This window comes from Trachymyrmex cornetzi, unplaced genomic scaffold (assembly GCF_001594075.2).
Source record: "Trachymyrmex cornetzi isolate Tcor2-1 unplaced genomic scaffold, Tcor1.1 scaffold99, whole genome shotgun sequence".
Lineage (NCBI taxonomy): Eukaryota > Metazoa > Arthropoda > Insecta > Hymenoptera > Formicidae > Trachymyrmex > Trachymyrmex cornetzi.
Window position 1 is genome coordinate 3862455 of NW_017300343.1, and position 26317 is coordinate 3888771.

The 26317-nt window shown below is 33.9% G+C and overlaps 1 protein-coding gene across 5 annotated transcripts in view; it reads right to left on the reverse strand.

Annotated features, from left to right (window-relative positions):
• Positions 1 to 26317, reverse strand: part of Syt7 (Synaptotagmin 7) — a 170595-nt gene that overhangs the window by 71069 nt on the left and 73209 nt on the right. For 2 of the 5 annotated variants that reach the window (XM_018521654.1, XM_018521653.1), the window contains exon 1: positions 1912 to 2374. The exons of the other annotated variants lie outside the window; for them this stretch is intronic. In XM_018521654.1, the coding sequence (XP_018377156.1) occupies positions 1912 to 2000 (89 nt within the window). In that variant the 5' untranslated portion in view covers positions 2001 to 2374. Of the gene's footprint in view, positions 1 to 1911; positions 2375 to 26317 lie in introns of those variants that run through there. 5 annotated transcript variants of the gene reach the window in all.

Below are 26317 nucleotides of genomic sequence, written 5' to 3' on the forward strand. Positions count from 1 at the left end.
TTTTTAATAAAAGAGATTGTATTCACAAACTTAGTCAGAATAATGATTACTTAATTGTAGCAAAAATCTTCTAAGATATGTCATTTTCAATGAATACAGGGATATTACGATTAATAATGCCAAAGACTTGTTAGACAACAAAAAAAATAGATGATTATAAAAATTTACTCACCAACTTCATTTTCTCAAAAATTGCTATAAATAATATATACAATGCTTGTGGTGCAAACCATTTTACACAACAAATTAATATTATATCAGCTATCTACAGTCAAAAAAAGAGATTTTTCTGCCGTGTCTTGTTTGAGTTATAAGCATTTTGACAATCAACCCCGTACGACAACCAGCCCCGGTCTCCCCTATATATGTGAATACCATACACGTACATCTCTATATTATATATGTGGCATTCATATAATATTTATAATTAATAATTTTAGATATTTTTATATGTAGAGTATGACTGTGAGAATTTCAAAAAATATTATACACCGTGAAAGCCAAGTTTCTTAGTAGTTCAATTGTCACAATTTCCAGCTATTCCAAGAAAACAGCCCCAGAATAAACGGATGAAAAGTTATCGATTTTGGGAAAGCTCGTCGAGAGAGCACTTTAGAGACGAGTGTACGTAAACATTCATCTGGGATAACAATGCACAATCGTGTTTATCATGAACCGTAGTGTACACCTGCATTGATCGCCAAGTATCGACAATCACAAGATCACACAATACAAATATTACATTAACATACATATAAACAGGTAACGTACAATACGTATGCAACTTTATACAAGTTGGATTTATTAAAGGTGCGAGGAGATCAATGGGTCATGAAAAATACATTAAAATATGTATACGCACATGACATTACGGAGAGAATTAAATCCCATGCTCAATTACCAAATATATATTATCATGTTTTACGTATTTTAATTAGATCATTATCATTTTATAATATTAAATAGAAAATCGTATTTAATATTGCGCGAATATTAAACGCGTATCTTTGATTTCACGCTCTTGATATATAATATTTAATACGCGAGCATAATGAAATTTTGATCCAGTAATGATTTCGGAGATATTTATTTATTAGACTCGACATTTATTTGTACGATTATTATGTAGCTGTAACTCTTCCTCTCTTAAATAATACTGGATTTAAGTTATGTCATTTATTACACTCTCTATGCATTGTAATATAAAATATATATCGTTTATATTATACTAACTAAAACGCGCTATTGACGGTTAGCTATCTCGCCTGTGGTATATCCTACATGGCCTGTATAATTACACCTAGAACAATATAACTGAAATCCCAACGGAACTAATATCCATTTAATTTATTTATTGCTTTCAACAAACTTCATGACCTGTATCTCGAGAAATCGTTTCGTATGAAAAGCAACTGGGAGCTGGGTCTAACCTTTAACTGCTAAATCATGAAGGAAAAGCGATGATGACGCTTATGAAACCACATCATCGGAAAAAGCGTCACAACGAAATTAATATTTTGCGAAAACTTAACAATTTTCATTTCCAAATTCAAATAAGCGTATAACGCGTAAACAATAGATAAGATTTTATTTCAGCGTGTCGTAGAACGATGTGAAGTCTTATATACTTGATGAAGCGCGACCGATTAAACGAAAATCCATAATCACCATTTCTAAAAGATCCCTTTGTTACTCTGTGACCTTTCCTAAGAGACTCGTGACTTGTAGCACTTTCTCCTTAGATGGGAATCAAAAGCCATACGAAAGAATCCAGCATCGGCACGTGCACATCAAGTGATTTTGCTCGCATGCAATCATACAAACAGCGTGCATTAAATCTCATCGGTCATCGTCGGCACCCCCGGCTGTCCTACCGATTTCGTGCTCTGCCACTCATACAATTTTACTCACAGACTCTGCGACAAGAACCGCGACAGCGCCAGCTTGCCGATACGATTGTTTTTCAGGCCGTCCAACATAGCCGATGCCGCGATTTCCATTTTCGAGTTACCTCCGCTTCGGCCGCCGTCGTCTAAGTGGATTCAGGATATTCGAGACGCGAGCGTCTCGCTTCCGCGAATTCAATCGACCTACTCGCCGATTTTCCGGAAGATCTCCTCCGCCGGAAACGGTCGCTCTTACCCTCCCGCGTTCGCTTTATCTCCCAATGGCGACGCACTCTACGTGACCGTTGCCGATCCTCTGGCGGCTCGTCGATACATCTCATTTCATGATTTGCTTCCCTCACACGATGTCTTCCTTTGTACGGACTTGTTCGCGGACGAAGTACAAACTTTCTTCCACCGCCTCGTATCTCACGACGAAGAAGAAACTTTACGATGCAATGACGGAAGATGCAGTTATGCGAACTTGGGTCGCTTCGATGGATCGATTCGATGTTCTCGTTGACGCAGGTAATTCACCTCTCCTGCCTTCGACAGCCACGCGCTATCGATCCCGACATGCGTCGAGTGAACTGCCTTTGCGAACAATAAGCTCAATTTATCGTTTTTTCGATCAGGAACTTCTCGCGATCCTTTCTGTCACATCTATTATCATTCGCGCTGTTATCTTTTTCGTTCTCGTTCGAGCGCCCACTTCTCTATTCCCTTTCCTTTTTCTTTCTTCTTTTTCTCGAAAGACCTGCCCTTTCGCGGTCCTTCGTTTTTATTAGTCGCGCTCTGCCGGTCGTAGGAGTGTTTATATTAAACGAGATAAGAGAAAGAGCCTTCCAAAGGAAACATCATCGACAGGCGCGCTACGTCGTACAGGTCGGAAGTTCGAGTCGATGGTTTGGAAGTTCAGTTATTCTATTTAACCCAATTTCCAAGTGGCTGGCCGGCTCGCTCGTTACGTCTCATTGAATGGCGGTCGTTAAAATTATCACACAATCACGGCGCTCTTTAATGTCCTAGATTATGCAAGAGTCGTTAGAACGTAACTCCGTGCGTGGCAAGAATATAGCACGCGCAAGAAAAAGCTACATGCAAATGCGCGCGCGTGCCCGTGTATGTGAGACGCGTGTATCGAACTATCCCGCACTCCCGATACACCGGAAGTGCGCGAATTTGAGCACACGCACTGGAAGATCGAGATGCGAGCCGCGGGAGATCAACGCAAACAACGCGACGCAACAACGGGAACAACAATAATAACAACAACGATAACAACCGGGTCATCCGCGGTGGCAACGATGAGACCTGTATCACATTATACAATCATTATATGTCCTAAAGTGCAGGACGTGGCTAATTTCATCACGTCCGACCGCACTCGCGGAAGTTTCTCTCTCTCTTTAGGTACAGCGGCAACTTCTCGTCACACATACGACAGGAAAATTGGAAAACTTGACGAAACTGGAAATGCACAATACTCTGCGAGAAGGTAAATCGAATTTCCTATCGCTTCTCCTCTTCTTTTTTTTTTTCACCACTTAACTGTTCTTCGTTGTTTTCTTATATCGTGGAACATCGGGTTTCATCAATTATCGCGCGTGTATCTCTAATCGAAAGAGAAGATTGGACCCGTTGCCTTACTCTCGATATAACAAAGAATAAAAATAAAAGAGGGATGAAACACTCTTCCTCGTCTCCCCCGGATCGATCTATGATCTCTCTCTCTCCGAACGGCGTCGTGGCGACCGAGGTAAGTGTTTCGGACTGATAAATCCACTCCGACCACTCAAGGATTCGATCTTCTCTCTCTCTCGCTTTCTTGAGGAGAGGCAATCTCGAGGTAGGGTTGTAAGTTTGAGGGCGGCCGTTTCAAAAGAGTAAGCGGACGGGGCGAAAAGGCCGTCCGGATTTTGTCGCACGTAAGAGGATGATCGTGCATCTGAGAGTATGAGAAAAGGGTACGAGAGAGAACCAATCGAAGACAACAAGAGGTCGAGGGTTGCTTTCTGTGGGATAACCGTGTCGTTTGCCAAAACGCGGACTGCCACTCTGGTCGACGGTATGACCTACTCGCACTGCTCTCAGCTGCTTCCAATCCCCCAAAGTCGTACCGCCATCCCTACCCCGTGACCATCCCTACCTCCCGGCTTCGCGTTCACCCCCGGTATCCCTAGCCCGATCTTCTCCGTCTCGGCCGCTCTCCCACCCCATTTCAACTACCCCCGACCCCTCTCAAGCCGAACCGTCACCATTTCCTCCTCCTCCGCTCTCTGAACCCCCACTACGAATCTGACAGCGCCGCTTCCACCCCGTGGCACCACTTCCCTCCCACTTCCATCCCTTTACCTCTCAACTGAACTACCTCGTCGTACACTCTCTCATCAAGGCTCGGAAAGTCCTGGTTTTACCCGCGAAACTCTTAACGCTTTCCCTTAAGCTCAATTTTCAATTTTGATCGTACAAATTATGAGATTCAGAGACCTAGCTCAATTTATCCGACGAGGCTAATCAGGTCGCGAATAAGCTAACGACGAACAACTGCTCTTTCACGTGAGTGGCACCAGTGACTTTCTACAAAGCAAGCCGGAGCTTGGCAAACGTCGACGCTAGCGGTTATGCTCCTCCACTTCGCGTTTGTGCGCGCGCGTACAACACCGTGCACATAAATGCGCGTCTACGTATGTCTATGCGTATCATTAACAACGGATCTTATCGATTGTTGTGCTGGGTACACCCAGGCGCGGAAATACCGAATAAATATTAACAGCGTAATACTCAAACAAGAAACGCGTTCTGCGTGTTTTGCGAGTCCAAAAGGTAACGCGTAACGGACGCTGGCGCATCTTGCTTTAAAAATACACGTCACGATCGGACCAATTTTTATCGAGAAAATATCAACCACGCAGTCTGACTGGAAAAATACCGCTGCTTTTAGTCTTATAAGAACTATTTTATGTAATCTCGTGTAAAAATAAAAATGACCAAAGAGGGACAAGCGCAATATTACGGAAACTAATCACTTATGTTAGGGAAAATCATTTCTTATTGTTTGCGTGCGCCGTTACGTAAGTTTCTACATGAGTTAGTAGAAGAGGAGAAACGCATTCTTTCACGTGTCACGAAGGTAATTCACCCGGCATCGTTGGTCAGGCTTTTAGTGCGGCGCACGTTTTTCCCTCCTGAAATAAGAGCGACTTTATGGCGCAAACAAGCTTCACACCTGTGAAAGTTTCGCTCGAGCCGTACTTTTAGGTTTACGTAAAAGACACGTTGTATACGACCAACACATCCATTTACTGTTATACAATACGACGATAGCATTTTAACCAGTTTGACACGAGTCGGATATTCCAACGGATATTGTCGGCGAGTAAGTATTGCATTTCGAGGTCCGTGTGGGCCGATAAAATCGACGAATCTGAGAAAGCATCGATCGATTGTTAGGCGAAACGCGAAACGTGACGAACATTTCGAACGTCCTTCGAACGTTTTGCAGATACCGTAACTCTGATTAGAAGCCGGCACCTGGCATTGCAAAATCGCGGAACGATATCGCTGCCGTACAGAGCGAAATGAATAGTTTATGACCTGTCTTTGTTGATTCATACGACGCCATGGGTTTTTGCACGTGTGCTATATCATAAAATATATCATAAAATATATGTGAAATTATACACCGAAAAAAAATTTACTAAATTCTAATATATAATTCTTTGAACAGTACTAAGTAAACATTTATTTACAGTATTTGTTTACATTAAATAAATATTTACTCAATAAAAAATGGTAGAACAATCAAATAGTTTTTGAATCAAATAAATGTTTTTTTTTTAGTAAATATTTACTTATAGACAAATATTTATTAAAATTTAGTTATTTTTTTCAGTGCACAATTTTTAAATAAAATAAGATAAATTCAAATAAAAATAATAATAAATAAATATTCAAATATTGCGACTACTTGAATTTCGCGTTGATGATGGCTAAAAAGTAGCCAAAACATGTTTTATATTTTAATGTTTCAATGTTAAATATTGAAGTTAACATCGCTTAAGTGACAACAAATTACATATTATATTTATAGACGGATAAAAAACAAAATTCAAGCGCATGCTAGCGTTAATTCCTATCAGCCTTTTTCCTTTATTTGAATTTTAATTACAAAAAATTCCAATTGTTTGATTATACAATTTTTTACATTTTAATCTTTTTCGTTATTTCTTATAATGTTTTTTTTCCAAATTATTTGCGACACACGCACAATTTGTTAGATTGAATTAGATTAAAAAAGACATATCATATTGTCAAATAAAATTGAATACAAAATTATAGAGTTAAAATAAAATTGTTGTTATGAATTTCTCGATCATATAGAAATTTTTCAAATCATTTTCTCAAAAAAATTTTGATTTTTAGCTTTATTAATGCCAAGCTAGACGGATAAAAAACATAAATCTTTTGATTAGATCTCTTTTGCATTCATCTAATGGCTGTGCAGCAAATGCCTTTATTGATATGCCAATTACAATTTTCCAGCGAGGTTTCTTCGCTATTTTGCACAGCAAAACTCTCTACGCGCTCGTTTTACCGCGATAAGGGATTTGTCGTAATATAATCACGAAACGTATAGCCGCCTCCACACCGGACGCGGATATATATATACGAACGAATACATTAGCAGTCGTATCACAGTCACCTACCGCGATCCTTTCCAAATAAAATACGACGATTCTGATCATGCCTCCAGAAATATCAGCGATTATCGGCGCCAACGGCAGAGAGATGCTATTATACACGGAGGAATAGATCCGGCAAAACGGAAGCTGGTCGGAGAAATATACCGACGGTAACTTCCATAAACTTCCGGCTGAAGATGGACGTTGATGGAACGCTTATCCGTCTCATCTCGTTTTTCCAGAGATGAGGGAGCGCGCAGGAAATCCCGTAGGAGCCTCATCGAGAAACTTTCAGAAATTTACGCCGTTTTTGCGATGCGTCACCAAGGTTCCACATTTGCTGGGATTGCCGTACCATAGATAATCTAACACGCAATACGCACGAGTCCGATGGTTTCTGATATATAAAAGCCCGCGGCCACTTCGCTTTATTACTAGTTTACCTGTATCGGTTGAGTGATCGCGTGACCCCGGGACATACGAAGCAGTGCAGTCACGTGTTAAAATAAGGATATATGGAACATCCCATTGCGCATTTATCACGGATATTAAAGGTTAAATTCGAAATTATGATAATTTCAAAGCATAATATTCGTAGCGCTATAGACGAGTAAAATTTTGGCAATTAAAGTTTGACGACAAAGGACGAGCGGTGGCATGAATCAAGATTAAAATATTTAAACGATATAAAATCCGAATTGTCTGTTTACTCAAACTATTCAGATAATCCAAATCTGAATATTGAAAGCATCGAGTCCGCGTATTCGGATTCGAATTACAAAAAATTGAACGGAAAAATAATTGTAAAATAATATGACAAAGTTGATTAAAATTATATACAAATATTCTATTAAATGTTTTATATTCGTATAATTATATATACTATACAAACATAACAATATACATCTATTATAAGTGTACAAAATATCGTTTTATATTTCATACATTCCTTGTAGTTACATAATGAAATGCGGTACGTATGTTGAAAATTTAGAAAAATCTTTAGAAATAAAAAAGCAAACCTAACTGAACATGTCTCAATAATGATACAGAAATTTCAACTGGTTTACATGCTTAAGTTCTTTGAATATTGTGATATTTCTCACTTGTGGAAAATCATTACATGTAAAAGATATTTTTTTCAAAATTAGAAGAAGAAACAGTTAAATAAATCATAGCTTAGTAATTTATTTTTTGTTCTATTCCTTATATAGTAGCAAGAGTTCGAATCTAAATGAATAATTCGCATATCCGAGAATCGAATATTAAGATTTCTATCCTCCGGCTAATTCAGATATCAAACGCGAATAACGAAATAATACGAAATGAATTATCCAAATATTCGAATATTAACAAATGCCGACCATATTTGCAATTCTATTATAAACGAATAAAATTTCATGAAAAATTTAGTGAAACAGGAGATATAAATTGTCAATAAATTCTAGATAAAATACGTATATAGAGAGGAATATTCGCGTATACACTTCCACAAATATCCATTAGCACGGGTCGAAACGTAAATTCTTGTAGGGTTGGGAAAGAACCCTTAGTCCACGTGCAACTCATATCACGGATGTGAAGGAATTCATTCGAGAAATGTGGCTAGATGAAAATTCTTAATCTCCCCATCCCTATCTGGTACATACCAAAGTCGTTAATATATGATGAAATTGGCGACATTACCGTAGTAGATTTTATTCATACAAATAGTAAAATGTAAAAGCGTATATGAGTTGACGAGACGAATTTAAAACCAACTAAATAAATAGAAGGTAAACTGAATGTATAACATCTATAATGGAATTTGTTCTCAGATTTTACGTAAACATTGAAAAATGTCATACTGTGAGATTTCCAACGTTATTTGAACTATATATAATAATATTTTGCCTAAATTATATATAAAATTATTTTAAATTTTTTCATATACTAAAAAATTTAAAATAATTTTATATATAATTGGTATACTAAAAAATTTCCTTTATAATTTTAAATATTTCTTAATTTTCTCAACTATTTGAGACAAAATATTTAGTTATTTAATAATCTTAAATTGACAGTAAACACATAGTATTTTCCATTTCAATTTTGACAAATTTATTAACATGTCAAGTATACGACAAACTGATGAAAAGTTTCAAATTATAAAAGCAAAAGCATATTTTACTATATAAAATATGAATTGATGAATAATAAACGAATTTCCGCTTTACACCCTCTGAATTGTAAAGTTCTGTTCCGACAAGTATGATTTTTTTATTGAGTTTGCAGAGTATCTACTGAGATAATAGTAAAATTTCATTCTTTGTGTGATCAAATTATCGATCTATGAACGACAAAAACAAAGTATCACTAGTTTTACGACAAACGTGTCAGTGTAGAAAAAAAGGGGAAAGAGCTATAAGATCGCCAATTCGACGACCACGTTTAAAACTCGGAACGAGGTAAATATATATATCAGCGATATGTTCGGCTATAAATCTGAAATCCGTAAATTACTTTTTGCTATAAGTCGCCAACAATCGGAGCAAATATCCCCGTTAAAATCGTATCACCAAGTAGGTGAACCGAAAAAAGCGAAATGGTGGCTGTTTCTTTAACGTCCCTATTAAGTTTTCAAATATGCGTTCGAATATCAATTTAATGTAAAGAAAATAAGGCTAGTTGTAAAATTGTAAATAAAATAAAAAGATAATATAATTTTGAATTCCTACAGAAAAGGTATAAATTATGTGCTAATGTAATAGTTTTTTTAAATATATTTAATATAGGTATGTGTGTTTTCAATTTAAAAGATTACTTTCAAAGATAGTATTAACGGTCGAGATTGGGGTTTTCTTCGATTTCTTGTTTCGATGTTATTAAAGTTTTCTTCCCTCCCAAGAGCATGCGACGTAGAAACGTCGTTTTTATAATTCGCTTTGGTCTTACGAACTGAGTGAGAGCTAAAGCCAGGAAGTTGCGTCTATAGCCGAAATTAACTAAAGTCAACTAACAATTCTCCTAGATTACTCAATAGCTGCTAGATTATCACGTTATGCAGACGGGCCAGCAAAATTGGGTTAATGTTGATACACGTTAGTGCAAAATCGAATGTAAAGCCATATCGTAGTTAACTAATTGCAACTGTTAATCTAATTAATCATTGACCGATGTATAACTTATAATACAGTACAAATGTATTATAGTTCGCTGCCAAATAATTGCAGACTGTATGCAATAAACAACAATTTACTTAATTGCATTTTCGACTAATATCCTCGTGTGATGCATGATCGTGTCATAACAGTTTCTCTAAATATCAGTTACAACATGTAAAATTTAGTTAAAAGGGATACAAGAATCAATTTTGTATAGGGTAACTCCGGTATATACGCCGCACCTATCAAAAACTTAATTTATTAAGTAGTATTTACTATGTTTAAAATAAACGAACTATATCAGTAAAAGCTTTCTACTATTGTGAAACTGTCTACTATTATGAAAAAAATATTAGAAATCCGAAATATTTAGTTTTCGTATTAAAAAATCAACTTTTTGAAATCTTGCATTTTTGCTATATATAGATAATGGGTGGAATATACGGCAAAAATGCAAGGGTTTCAACAAACTAAACAAAGAATACGAAAGCAAAGCACTTGTATTTTGCTATACAACATGCTTTACTATTCCTCTACACGTATGTGTCACGAAATAACCACTAGGTCTTTTACACGTCTTACAATAATCATTTATTTTATGTAGATTATAATTTATGATGATGCTACTTGTTACACACACAGTGGCAAATCGATTCAACTCACAATAATTTTATTAATATTGACAGTAAGAAGCTGAAATTATAACTCAATACTAATATAACATAAAGGCATGTAACAGAGTAATTGCGAAAAAATTACCCCCGTTCCTTCTATTTTTTCTGACTTCCGCGGCGTAAATCCCAGCACGGACGTATTACCCTACTATTTGTCTACGTGTAATCATTAACGATAATATAAAATATATGTAATTAACACAACCAATTTAGTAATACCTCACAACATGTGGCTCATTATATATCTGTAAAAATTCTAAACATGCAGATTGCCTTTTTTTCATAATCTTATTCCGATTTCAATTGGCATTCATGTATAATTCTTTTTACATATTTGTTTTGTTATTGTATTAAGAAACGAGCGCTCTCAACGCGAGTTGCCAAACCCTTTTCGCACTCATAAACGAGTTATCTCGCAACTCAATGCTCTTCAACTGACATTTTGAACAAGTTATCACACGGTCCGATGACGTTTATTTGACGTTTGAACGGGATATCTCGTCTATCTGATGTCGGTCGTCCGACGCGTTGTCAATACAATATAGTTTAGCTTTAACATTTTCCAATAACAGACGTAAACGCACGGAAAAGCGAAAATGCAAGAAGTCGTGAGACGCCAAAATATGTATAAAATAACGGGGACGAAAACCACATCATGGATAAAATGTTTATCCTGTAGGAATAAGGTTACGAGAGAGAGCGTAATGTGTACGCTCACCTTAAGGGCGCGTCCTAAAAGCTTTTCTCAAGGATCTTAAATTATAGTCCCAAGTAAGAAGGGCGATCTGTCACTTACGTTGATGCGATCAAATCTAAGTTGCTTAGTCTTAGTATCCTCCATAAATAAACAATACGCAACGTAGTACCGTGATTACTCAACGTAATCCATTTGCCCGCAACGTTTCCGTAAAGCAAGATAAAATAAGGTATAGTAATCGTTATTCCGACACAATTAGAAGCACGTACGAACGGCCTCCTATGTGGTCGATCGTCTTTAAACCGGAGCTTCATGGCGCCTAATAATTTATGGTGTTAAATTACACAGTTTCCATTACCGCGTGTATTATTTTACGTTGCACACTTGTATATACCCACGCAAAATATACGTTATGATTGAACAAGCAACATATAATATCACGTTACTATATTTTTGAATATATCTTCGCACGTAAAATCTATTCTTTTTCTATTAGCATCTTTGTCATCATAAAATATCTGGATGATGCCTTCAAGAGAAATATTTGTGATATATTTCAAATAATTTTTATGACAATTTAGCATTTTTCATTAAAAATTATATCGTTTGACGCGATTTTAAATTCGTAAAAAAAAATTATGTACTATAATTAAAATTAAAAAAAAATACTTAATGTAGATATCTAGTTTCCAATTTAAAAGATTATATTCGAAAATTATCAAATTTCCTCTTTTCTGATAAAAATCAAACAAAATCAATGTTGCCGTTATTTTATTTTTAACAAATCGAAAAGAAATTTAACAAGGTTTGTTACATTGATATTGAGAATTACATTAGTGGGACAAATAGAATTAATGTAGTGAAAGATTTCGTGAAAATCCCATTACTTCCTTGCCCTTTCTCTCGTATACTCGCTATTTTAATTAAAATCCATTCCTTTCATTACGACGACGCGATGTTCGCGACGCATATAATGCCGTCACACATATTTTCCCTTTCGAGCAACCAGATTTACCTATGCGTCGTATTTACCACTCGTTTGCAGTTTCTGCAATCCAACCACGTATACGTCGCACTTTCAAAAGCATTTGGAACGCAGCATATATACAACGCGAACAATCCCACGAGTTCCCAAGAGGCAGACGTCCGAAAAAAGCGAAAGGAATGATAAATTATTCTCAACATCTTGACGCGTGGGTTTAAAGTCTTATATCGAAACATCAATCAACGGCAACTTACAAAATTGTAGGTCTCGACAGCGTAATATATTTTATATATGTAATATTAAATATATTCTACAAAAAAGCTGTCATTTTTATTAAAATGTGATGCAAAAGAAATGTTATGTATCAATTTGTAAGAAAATCTATATATATATCTATACATATAAATATTATACATACATAAAAATATTTAGTTTTACAAATTCATATAAGTACATTTTTTTATATATTATAGCTTAATAATTATATAAAATTATTTATTATATATATATTATTTATATTAACATATATATTTTATTATATGTGTTAATAAAAATAATAGCCAAATACATGCATATATATATATATATATATAACATATGGTAAGATGGCATAATTTGGAACAAAATAAAATTTGAATCAAATATTTCAAAGATTTATTTTTATCTGTTTAGTAGTACCTTTAATATTCTTCATACAATTAGATCCGAGTTAACAAATTTGAACCTCAAAATTTGATTCAACCTTATTTCGTTCAAAATTATACCACCTTATATATATATGTGTGTGTGTGTGTGTGTGTGTGTGTGTGTGTGTGCGCGCGCGCGCGCGCGCGCGCGCGCGTGTGTGTGTGTGTAGTGTATCTTTGCAGAATGATTAATCTCTTTACAAATAAGCCAATGTAAAAAAAATGTTCATACGTATACGTCATAAGTTGCACAAAGATCGCTTTCCTGTAAATCGACCTTCCTAATTTAATTAAGTACATACTTTTGGTGACATCTTGGTTTAAGGGTTAATAGCATGATAGCCGCGATATACACATACATCGTGTATCCGTGGTTCACGATACCTAATTAGACACACGTGACCAACGTTGGCACGGTAACGTTGGCCCTACATCCCCGACATAACTGCCGCTGCACATGAAGGTTCATGTATGTAGGCTACGAGTAATTCTGGCATGTCAGCCGCATTACATGATGTATCATCGATATTTTCCCCTCGTTACCGTGATCAAGTACTCTCTTTTCCTTGAGAATTTTCGCGCAACAGGGCGTTACATCGTAACTGGAGCACAAATTACATATCACTAATCTGATCGCGTTGGATGCTAATTGCAAAAATTCACACGAAATCTGTGCGAGTGCACACCGCATCAGGAATTCAGAAACGACTTGAATAAACAAGTAAACTGTACGTTTAAAGACTTCTATTTCTATTTTACAGTTCGAACCATCTCCCTTAAAAAGACCATTCTTTCTAAGGATATCCCCGTATACGAAGTTAAGTTAACCCTAAGATACCGGAGCTTATTCACGAAGGTTTAGTACTAAATTTTCTGGCGATAATTTACTTCACCAGGTGTATTCGTGCCCGGAAAAAAGGATAAATCTCTTTTTTCTAATTAAAAGTACTTTCCGATGTTTTCTAAGTAGACACGCGCGAAATTTCTTTTCCGAATAATCTTAACGAAGCAATTTTCCGGATGAAATATGATTAAAGTTCTGATCTAGTTAAAGTCTAGTTATAGTTAAATAGAGCCTTACTCAATATACATATAACCGCCGACTCACACCTTTGAAATTATGCTCTTGAGCAAAAGAGCTTGGGGCAACAACATGGTGAATAGCATGAGAGAAAGCCACGCAATACCCTCAGCTTATATTCATGTTTATAATTCTAATTAAAAATCGTTGCGTAAACGATTTTATAAAGTAAACTTCACAGAGAACTAATCGTTGTTTCGCTGATGTGCAATTTTCATGTAAAAAGAAAACCATTCGGGCCACATTAGCTAAAAGGACGCTATAAATATAGTATAATGCGGTATAGAAGTACGATATAAATATGAACGCAGTAAATGTCGGATTATTGATCGTTGTTCGATAGTGCAAGTAAACTTTTGCGAAATAAGTCCTGGAGATTGAGAGCCGACCGACCGAACCGACATTTGCCCGAAAAAGTTATTCGAGAACAATCTACAGGATGACAATCGGAAAGTTCCTAAAGCTAAATAGCTATTATTTTGTAATAAATAAACAGAACGAAATAAATTAAAATAGCAAAAACCCACTAAAAATTTATCAGAATATAATGTAAAATAATATAGAATACATTTATAACTTGTGTAAATAAATACTATAAAGAAATCAAAAAATTAACTAATTTAGAGACATAAAATCGTAAAATCTCAACATAAGTTATTTTTGTGAAAGAAATTTATTTGGAACATTTCGAAAACGCAGTTATTATATTTTCAACTTCCGCACGTATTTCAAAAGGTAAATCAACCTATTTCTGGGTTAGTTTTATAATAAACAATAACGTTCAATTAACACTTAATAAATAACAAAAATTAAATTTGGGTCAAATTTAATAAATTTTCTTGAATTAATTGTTTTTATTAAATTAATGACATATTGAGTAGAAGCAGTGGCGACTTATAGAAATGATTAAAAATAACTCAAATTGAATACAATTTAATATTATGAATTTAATAATGTATGTATATTTAATTCTATCAATAACAAAATAATTATTTATTTATAATTTCAGCAACTTCCCAATTATCACTGTGTACAACACGAGTAATCTTGTGTTACACTTACATGGTAATACAGATGAAAAGTAGTCTCGAGACAAGATGCTGACCAATCAGATTGAACGATTATCTCACTGATGATGACCGCATGCACCGATAACGTACCACACTTCCCCTCTCCTATCATCTCATCGAGTTAATCTCTCCCTCGCAGAATGTGACTAACTAAGCTCTTTGCTTTCGAGTTAGATTGGTTCGAATTTAACTCGCTTCGGGATCTGCCACGTGAGACGTTATTACGCTCCGATAGGAATTACTCTCCTCCGTCTTTACTGATGAATAATCCAACGATTATCGCGAGGCGAAGTTAGAATTACGTATCGTTCGACGTGGCAACGACTTCGACTGGCGGTGATTTCGAACGGTCGCGATTCCAGCCGGAATCGAGCTTTAAATCTTCTAGCCACCGAATGAGATATGCTCTTCCCCTGCTGAAAACCGCTGTATCTACACGAATAGAACTATAGAACTAAGAGTTACGTGCTAGTGTCACATGAATTCCGAATATTAAGGATTAAAAGAGATTGCATGTCGAAATCCTTAATCTTTCTATTTCTGTCCTACCATGACATGTCCTATCATTAAACTTTTTAGTTAATAAAATTAATATAATCTAAAAATATTCATACGTTTTGCTATTAGTAAAAGAAATTCTCATAATATTCATTGAATTATATTACGTCACTGACAGTTTCATTCCGAAAAATCCTTTCAATAAAGTCTTTCTATCAATATATATTATTCTATCAATATATTTTTTTAAATAAAAAAGTAATGTATTCAAACTGAATCTTTACATATTTATTAAATTTTACAATAAAAATAAGGTAATCGAATCCTATATAGTTTAATATCCAAAATGACCTACTCGCTGTTTGTGCGTAATTAAAAGTACAAGATGAATTCAATAAATATCACTAATAAGCAATTAGGTTGTCCATCTGACTCATTTGCATCAATTTATTGTTCAGTTTGTTCATTCTGTCAGTAAAGCAAAATGCAGAACATCATGATCGTGATGTAATTTCGTATGTAAATAATTGCTTTCTATAATAACCAAGAAATGGTTATATTTTCCATAGTTTATTTTATTGTAGCTTTGTATTTATATTTGTATTCAGTTTATATTTTCATTATAACATTTTGTTTTACGCTTAATTTGAGTTGTTTTTAATCGTTTCTATAGCTCGCCACTGCTCCTGCTCAATATGCTGTTAATTTAATTAAAACAATAAAGTTAAACAATTCAGCACAAAAAGTGTGTTAAGTTTGACTCAAAAGTTTATTATTTATTAAGTAAACACGTAGATATGAACGTTGTTTACTTTAGAAATTACTACAAAAATGGATTGATTACACACACATTGATTTTAACAGATATAGAAATTCAAAATAACAAAATATTATTTAACGCAAGGGAATTAGGTTACCATTGCTCCTTTGATATCTAACAATAACATATTAAATGTACATTGCAACATTCTTTTGCTGCTTATTATTCTAGGCCATGGCTTCTAATTCACCTGCTAAACATCGTGGAAATAAGTAGATGAGTAAATAAGTAGGTAAGTTGTTCGGAAAATAGTTCTTTGTGTATTCCTACAATAAACATATGTCAATGCATGTTGATAAACTTACACTCTTATAAAAGTAACATCATATAAAATAAAATGATCCAATGTTACTTTTATAAGGTTATCAACATACTAATATGTTTGTCTTTATTGACATGTAAGAAGAAGGAATTATTTTCCGAACGACTTACCTACTTATTTACTATCGACTTACCTACTTATTCCCACAATGTTTAACAGATGAATATATCCAATATGACCTAAATGCTACTTTTTCTAAAAATCTTTGTTACACCCACGTAAATATTTGGAAATGTCTTATATTTTTTTTAATATACAGAAATATTTCTTCTTTTTATTAATACAAAATATGTTTTCTCTTGTTAATACAAAATATTACTGTATGCGAATCCTTTTTTATCAGGAATGTAATCTACAAATATTATAAACTAATAAAATAATAAATGATAATAAAATAATATACAAAGTATTTTGGGACTTTAAGGACAAACTTTATGGAATAGTAGATCTCACAAAAGAAACAACTTTTGTTAAAGAACGTATCTTCCTACGTATTTTTAAGCAACCGCACGTCCTTATTCGGATCGATTGAAAGATAAGTAATCGATCGCATGGTAGCATTGCGTGTGTAGTCTGACAATACTATAGTCCATGCTTTTGCTTTTTTATTACCTCTTTGCAAAAACGAAATTAAAGGATGCCAACTAGTTGTTAAACGTCATACGTGACGGGAGGAATAGCTCCTTAAAAATGCGTTGAAGGACACAGTTTTCTGAACAAAAATTCTTTTGACGAGATATATCATTTCTTGAAGTTTATCGCTAAAGTCCTGAAATCTTGTATATGTAAAAGATACATATAAAATCCTTCTCTGATTATATATTCGATCCAAAAATAAATCACATTTTATAATCTCGATGATAGATGCAAAAATACATATATGTGTAATTTGTGCACTTTTATGTAAAAATGTATCTATCTGCGCGTATTTTAAAAGTACGACATACAGTTCGTCAACGTGAAAAAAATAGCCAGAAGCTGTCGGAACAAGAATTGTAAACGGATGGATGTTAAGGTATACACATGGCTGACATCTTTCATGTATGATGTTTGTCACATGCAACGCGCGTAACATACGCACTTCATATTACTCGGATATGCCTACTGAAAAAGAGAAAACCTGTCATCGAATACGAACACACCAAAATATGTATGGAAATATATCATCGTTAGTAGAGAATTGTCTGTATGTTATCATTTCATGATCCAAACAACTAATTCTGTAACTCTTTCTTTATTTACACAAATAAACTTTTTAATTTGCATAATTAATACAAAGATATAATCACATGACAAAACTACGTATAAACTTATTACAAGTAACTTCATTTTATGTCTGAGATAAAAGCTTTCATATTTAAAAAGTATGGAACACCATCTTATAGTTGAAATTCTGTTCAGAAATACTTAGAAAGCGATAAATAAATAATAAACTAGATTGCTTGGAAAATCCAGGTAGTTATGGAAAGTTTAACTGGTTTATTGAGCTACAAATAACGCTGTACGAAGCGCGAGAGGAGGTAAAACGCCTACTATAGGATTTGCCGGATCGAATTCAATATTTGGACAGCATCACGGTATTGGATCTCTTAGACATAAATCCGATTAACTACCACGGTTTATCTTAGCGAACGAAACTCACGTTATCTATGCTCCGCGATAAATGGTAAACACTCTTCTATGAAATAATACACAGCCGCGCTGATGACCGCGCGAGTTAATTACTTGTAAACCCAATTTCACACCGTCATTGAAACCGGGCGAAATTATTTTGTAATTAGTAACGTAGCTGTAGTCAATTAATACCCACAATTTTATACATCACCGGTTTTTTTCATATAATATACGAATATTTCATTTTTATAGCACTCAATTAACCAATGCAAAAATTGTGTAACCCGTCACACGAGGTACATTTTACTGAATTTTTCAGTTAAAATGCGCGACCATTTTTTAACAAAATAGAACTGAAAAAAGAGACATTTGCGGGCAGATATCACATGCCCGTTCTACCAAAACGCGAATAATTGTACGAGAAAAAGAAATTCATTTCTATCAACTTATTATAAGAAAAGATTATATAATGTAATCTTCTTGATATAACAATGACATTATATTATTCCAGAACTTTAATTCAAAGGCAGAATTGGTCACATATTTTAACCATTATTAAATATAATTGCATTATTTCACAATCACATTATATACTATGGCATAACATATAAGTATACTTTTCTCATCGGAAATATTTATATCCCAGGGGATTATTTGAGCCACCGTGTGTTGCTCACTCCTTAATAAATTGACCGAGACCGATATCATGTATTAAATGCGCATCTGCAAACCACCTAAGCACCTGCCGCCACAAAACCAATATTTGCGATGAAATCCCGATACAGCGCTTCAGCAACGTGTGTGCAAGGCAAGTTCAGAGGATAAACACTATAGTATATCGTAAATGACTCGATGTTCGAACGAAAAGGCTGTTATCTTCCTTCTGCCTGTCTCGTGAAAATATCTGCGAGGACTATACATTAGACTTACTTATAGCCTCCACTTTTCTACTCTTTATGTGGACGCTTTTGTAATAGCCTTTTCCGGAACGAACGATATCTTACGTATCACGTGAACATCTGATACAGCTGGTTAATCATGTAGTATTAAATCAACCGGTTTCTTCTAAAATCCAATGTCTAAATTAATTGCTATTGTCGAATTTTACGCTTTTCTTATTATTAATACACAATTTTTCTCGACAAAAAAATTCATGATAAATATACATCACTAAATATACTTTTACTTTTATTTTAAAAGAAATTCTTCTTTCTGCTTCTATGAATCTTACGTTAGAAGTATTTGCTCCAGTTTCATTCGCATTAGATAATTAGTTGCCATTTGCTAAAAGGCAAATGTCCTTGCCACAGCTTCGTCGCGTCCGTAATACGTACGGCGCTCAACAATATGCCTCGAGAGGAAGATGTATGTTCTCCACCGAATTCAGTCGAAGAGCGAAGAACTATGTCGCTTCGTAAATCAGGATTTCGCTGTCGGCCGTTGTCACGGCTGTCATGTTCAATTCTGCACAAAGACCCCTCCGAAGGCCTTTGATGAGCGTAACTCGGAAAGCCTCCTCAGACATTCCTTTTCAACTTGACATCGACAAAGCATGCTTTTCGATAGCTCTGTAGTTAGACTTGTAGCGTCCGCTTTTTAAAAGTGTTCGTGTAACGCTCCTCTTTTAACTTCCCTTTTTACTTCTCTTTGTCTATTTTCTAGGCTTTCCATTATTTAGGGCAACCAATCTCAGTTCTTAAAAAGCTCACGAAAAATTTCGAAAATAAACGCATAAGTTTCACACATAACATTAAATGTTTAATAATTTACCGTTAAATTCACCGGTTAATAATTCACATTCATTTATTATATATTTTCGCTTTTAAAGATTTTCCCAGTTATTTGCTTTAAGCAATAATTCTTATTTAAGTGACAGCGATTTTATCGCGGAGAAACCTCAATTCAATTATATCTATTTGGTTATTTTAGTGGGTTTTTCTCAAGGCCGCACAAGTGTATATTTGTGGGAATATAAAGTGTTTGATGAGATGAGAGGAGTGAACAATCGTTTATGGTTTTACATATGTCGATGTGCGATGTACGATGTCAGTTCAACCATACCATCATCGACAGCGAAACTCAAGTTTTGTGGATCTCCTCCCTACAGAAAAGCTGTGTTCTCTAATATGTAACGTCTTATTTATGACACGAGACGACGGCCGCCGTATTTCTATGTCCATTCTCGAAGAAGAATGGATGGCGAGAAATGTAAGCGTCGTTTGTCCGCGCCCCACGAGAAATTGTTCCAACGATTTTCGATTAGAGCACTAGCTGACTCAGAAGTACAACTCTACTGCACCCTGAATCAACAATAACTAACTTTGAACAGATCGGATATCTCATGGAAATTTGCTGAAGTCTTCTGAAAGAGTCTTAATAATATACAGAAAGCCAAAAACGTTTTAAGACACTTGCTCTTCCATTACATTGCCTGTAGATAGTCATTAGTGGTCATAAATTGCTGATATTGACATAAATAATGGAAATTCATAAATTTTTTTAATAATATCGAAACTGTATAATTAAAGTTTTAAGCCTAGGATTTCTCCTATTACTAGACAGTTTCGATATTATCAAGAAATTTTATAAATTTCCATTATTTATGTCAATATACTTTGTATATTAAACATTCATACGAACGTTGATTACGTAGAGTATTTTACAACTATATTTTATAATATTTTTATAATATATATATTGTGGAATTAATTACTAAAAGAATAAACTTCTATCGAATTTAGTAAAACAGAAATCTAATTAATCTATAAATAAGCCAAATAATCTTAGATCTTGAAAATTTTTTATACAGAAATTTTTATATAAAGCGAAAAATATAAATATTTTATCAAACATACATGTTTTAATTACAAGTTTTAATTATAATAATTGAAAATTGTATACGTATTATGTTACACAAGAACATGAAATGTGCATGAAGTACATCATATACAACTCTTACAACGAACGATTAATTTCGCAAGTAACAAATAATAAATTACTTTCTCCTTGGTTATACTATATCATTTACCAATGTCATTTTGGATCTCCTCATCGCTTATTTTTCAACTGCTTGTTTATGACACTCATAACATTTACTTCTAAAGAACCTATGAATTATTTAATATAATCACATGGAAAGGATAGTAGAAAAACAGGGGAAAACCGAGGGACTAAAAATCAAATTAATAATTATTAAAAGATCGTGCGGTACTTTGCATTTCACTTTTGAAATTAACGCATGTTACATTACTGCATATTTTACGTGGGTGAGTCAATAGTAATCTTAATTTTTACCGCTTTAATTATTAAGAGCAAAATTAAGGTTACTTATTGACTAACCTGTCGTATTATTTTATTATATTATATTAGAACGTCTTAAAACAAATATATCACGAATAATTGAGAATCTTATCAAATCATCAATGTATGTGCTGAATTTTTGTTATATAATTGACAATTATTAAAATGTTGAAATTCATTGCGACAATAGATATTTATTAATACGTCACAATGCCACTCGACCTAGAATCGATTCGCAGTTTCATCCTGATGTCATGTAACATGATTACGCGATGCGATTAATAAAATCAAATTAATGGCTAATAATAATAACGCAATAAACCGCCTGCAGGTATATCGACCTAAATTCACTAATGCACGCATTCAATGCATTCTAAACGCATAAATTTTCCAAAATGTATGAGTTATTAATAAATCGCGGTGTATCACGATTCTATTATTCGAATCATTCAATTCTGCAATTCGCATGTCATTCCGCTCTCATCCGAAAATATTCAAACTCAAGCACCGTTAAGGGGAACAATTGTCGCCCGCCAACGCACAGTAATTAAAAAGTAATTTATAACCTCCCTTCGTCCGATCTGTTTCGATTCCTGTTTCAAGCAAATAAATCGCACGACGCAAGCGAGAACCACTTCGATAAATTACCGTTATCTTGATGCACTTGTAAGTCGCTTGATCCTGAGGGTTAATTAATCGCGCGAGCATTAACAGTCTCATGGGAAATGATCGTGTTTGACACCTGGTACGTGATCATGTTTCAAGAGAAAATCCAACGGTATACAGGAACAAACCTCAATCGCTGCCCACTCGTTCGAGTCTCGTCCCGCGAATGACAACAGGATGATCTCGTGTATACCACAACGGCATGCCGTACATCGTGAGAGTACTGAACGGTTCGTGCTAACAAATTCAGTGTCACCGAATAAATAAATATTTGCGGAGATAATTGTACACAGAATATTTGGAATAGAACAGTTCCGTCCTTTAATTAGACGTATTTCAAATTAATTTAGATAGAAATTATTATCGTACATATATTATGCTCATCGTTGTAGACACTTTAACGACGCTCGACTTAATTGTTTTCCATTGAGAATTTTCTTTTAAAAAGGAATTCAATAATTCATACGTATATAACGATAAGAATTTACTATATTTAACCCTCGAACGGCATACATGCATCTTTCGTGTCCACGCTATTTCTAATAGTTCTTATTTCTCATATACTTGTGCACATGGCCCTATGCCCCCCTCCCCCCAACGGGAAAAATCTTTATGATGGGGGGAATATAGGGAAGCAACGGCGACAGGGAACCTCTATGTGTTGTCGAGCAGCACAGTCGCAAAGTTGCGTGAGGAATCGAGAGACCCATATCTATAGTCGGAAGGTGCCTTTTTCACAAGTAAGTGAATTCAGTTATTTTGCTATTTTTGCATTGAGTAAACTTATTTTATCGTGTCTATGTTTTTTTGCTGTATTCACTGCGGGAAGCAGATATGCAGCAAATGCATACCATAAAAAAATTTAATATTCTGTAATCACTTTTTTAATATTTCTGTTTACATTAAAAATAATCATTTTTGTACTTTAATAAAATCAAAAACTGTTTTTTTTTTTTTTTTTTTGTAAATTATGATATCTTTTTTGTAAATTATGATATACAAAAACATCTTACAATGATTTTTTTTTGTATATAGCAAAGTTACAATTTTTATACCAAAACTGAATTATTTTCTTTTTTTGGTACAGAAAGTAATTTTCATAATTTGTCTAAACATTTTTTCCAATGTTGCATAGCAGAATAATTTAGTAGAGACCTTAAAGAATATATGTGAATTTTTACAGAATTTTTCGAGCACTTTAAGAGCCTTAAAATCGAATCGGACACGAATAACCCATGTGTGCCGTCCAAAGGTACCGAAAATAAGTGTTGTTCGAGGGTTAATAACTTCAACTTTTTTTAAAATCAACTTTTCGATATCAGCTGATTTTGACTTCTATGCAAGCATTACAATAATCAGCTAACATTATGACTAATATATGAAACTTTTATATATAATACAAATAATCCATTTATTAAATAAAAATTTTAATCATAGAATTAAATTATATCTAATATTAAATCCAAACCTTTTTAAAAAATAAAGCTTATCTTTAGTTTAATTAGAGAATCAAATTTAGTAAATACATCTGTAGCGAACCCAATATGTTTTAATGTTTATCAACTGCATGGCATAAATTTGATGATTTGTTAAAACCATCTGCGGTTCGAAATGTCACATGTAATTAATGCCGCGAGTGCCATGCAAAATGCCACGTCCATCGTATTTCTGATAGTCATTATCCTGATAGCTAGGTACTATTCTGATAATTAGGGCACATGCGATTGTAATTAATGACATTTTGACGAGCGCTGTACGAGTATTGGGAAAAAGCAATGAAACAAGAAGACTCGAGAAGATATAATGATCACGTATAGTAATTCGTTATTTATTTAATGTTCACTACTGTTAGTTACTGTTAATATGTGTAAAACATTCTGAGCGCGCCATGAATCCTATTACCATTAATCAACTGCAATTACTTACAGTCCAAGAGCTATATTGCCTCGATTTTAAATTTTAATTAATCTTCATAATATCCTTTTAAAGTTTTAGAGAGAGCACAAGCTTTTTATAATTTTACGCTTTTAAAGTATTGTGGCTTATACAATTCTAACATTATCTATAAAACATATTTTGTATATTCACTAAAATTAAAAAATTAAAAAATTTCTTGTAAAATTTATAAATCCTACTTCTAATTCTGAAATTCATAATTCCTATATAAATTTTAGATTCATTACATATAGTGCACATAATTTTAACAATAACCACAATAAATATTCCGTGTATGCATTACACTAGAAACTTTTTATATGTAAAAAATTTATAAATTTTAATTCTAAAATTCATAACTCTTAAATAAATTCTAGATTCATTACATATGGTGCAATTTTAATATCCATAATAAATATTCCGTGTATCCACTGCTTCAGAAATTTCTTGTAAAATTCAGATGCCAATTTTAATTCATTAGACGCTAATTCTAATTCAAAAATTCATCAATTTTAAATAAATTCTAGATTCATTATACATGATGCGCATTAAGTATACATTAATAAATTCTTGTTTAAATTTATGATGAAGAGCTTCATAAGTGCATTCTTGGAAATATGTCTTACGTTGAAGACACTATTTTTAATTTTGACAGCGCACATCATAATTCGCAAAACTTTTTATATCATCGTATAAAATTACATTATTTCAATATCGAGCTACGACATTCACGATATCGATATACGTAGCCGAATTATTTCAAGACGATAAATTACGAGGGGGTAACCACTTAATGTAATCGTGGGACAGAGTCCTCGAAATCATTATAAAATTCATATGAAATTTCTATGTATAATCCGATAATTACGTATGCAACCACGATAAATCATTGTATAATATTACATAAATTCGTATATTTTACCAAACGACTTCATATGTAGCGAAAAAAATTATTTGTAATCAGATGAAATCATATGATGTCATGTAATCTATGGGACAATATTTCAGCTAGTGGTTACCCCCTCGATAAATTACGCCCCAGATTGAGAGAGACGACTCGTGTTCTTATTGATGTGTGTAGCGATAGATAATTTTCATTAATTATAGATTTGGGCGTCGCCCAACCTCGATCGTGATATCGAATTGCACAGTAAATATAAAAAGTATTCGAGTATGGTTATGACATGCAACGTAACAAGTGGCATCTGTTGCATTTCGTCGTTCTAAGTGCTACGAAACACTTCGTTACTTGGCGCGCTGCCAATTGGCACACTCTGCCCCTCCGGCTATAGCGGAACTTATCGCGAACACGTTGCGTTTTCATAACGTCATTTTTCCGGCGCCGACATATAGTTTTAAATAATTTATCCGTTCGACAGTGACAAAGGAACAATGTGACGTGCAATTTGCGGAGATTGTTAACAAAAAAAAAAGAGAAAGTCGTCCGTAGGTAGTTTTCATCACGATATGTGTACGCATGAATTATCAATGGAATTAACGAAATAACTTCGATGACACTTGTGTAATAGTTTCGAAAAAGTGGCATTCAGCTTTTCACTCAAATCAAAGCGTGGAAGTGATCAAAAAGCACGCAGCATTGACTTTTTCCATTCTTTGTTGTCATGCACATTGCAGGGTTCCATCGTTTCTCGGCATATTGCGCGAGCTATTGCTGATTTTTTTTCTAATCACGCATGTAAAAGCCGAATGACCTTTCAACTGACAAAGCACAACTCTTTGACTGTATAGAAGAATTGAATATTGGAAACTATATTGAAACGTATGCTTTTACACTGAGAGAAAAATTTTTGGTATTTGGGATTATAATAGCATGGTAAAACATTATGATTAAAAGTTCCATTTTTATAATTATTACTGTAACTAGTAATAATATTTTATATACATAATTATATTTATAGCTTGTATACCAAAAAGAATATAGTTATCCTCATAAACGACTTTAATTTTATACTTTTCAGTATATAGAATATAAGTATATAATTATTATTATTACTAACATTATTAAAGCAGCTTTTAATAACTATAAAAATGCAGATATAATATTTTACAATACTATACAATTATATTCACAAATATCAAAAACTTTTTTTAGTGCATTTTCGTCTTTTAGAAATTCCAGGATACACATTATGAAAATATTAATTCCTAAAGTTTCATTAAAATTTTGTTATTTAAATTTCAATATTCATATAATAATATATTACGTTCACAATGCGTAGAAATTATACATGCGC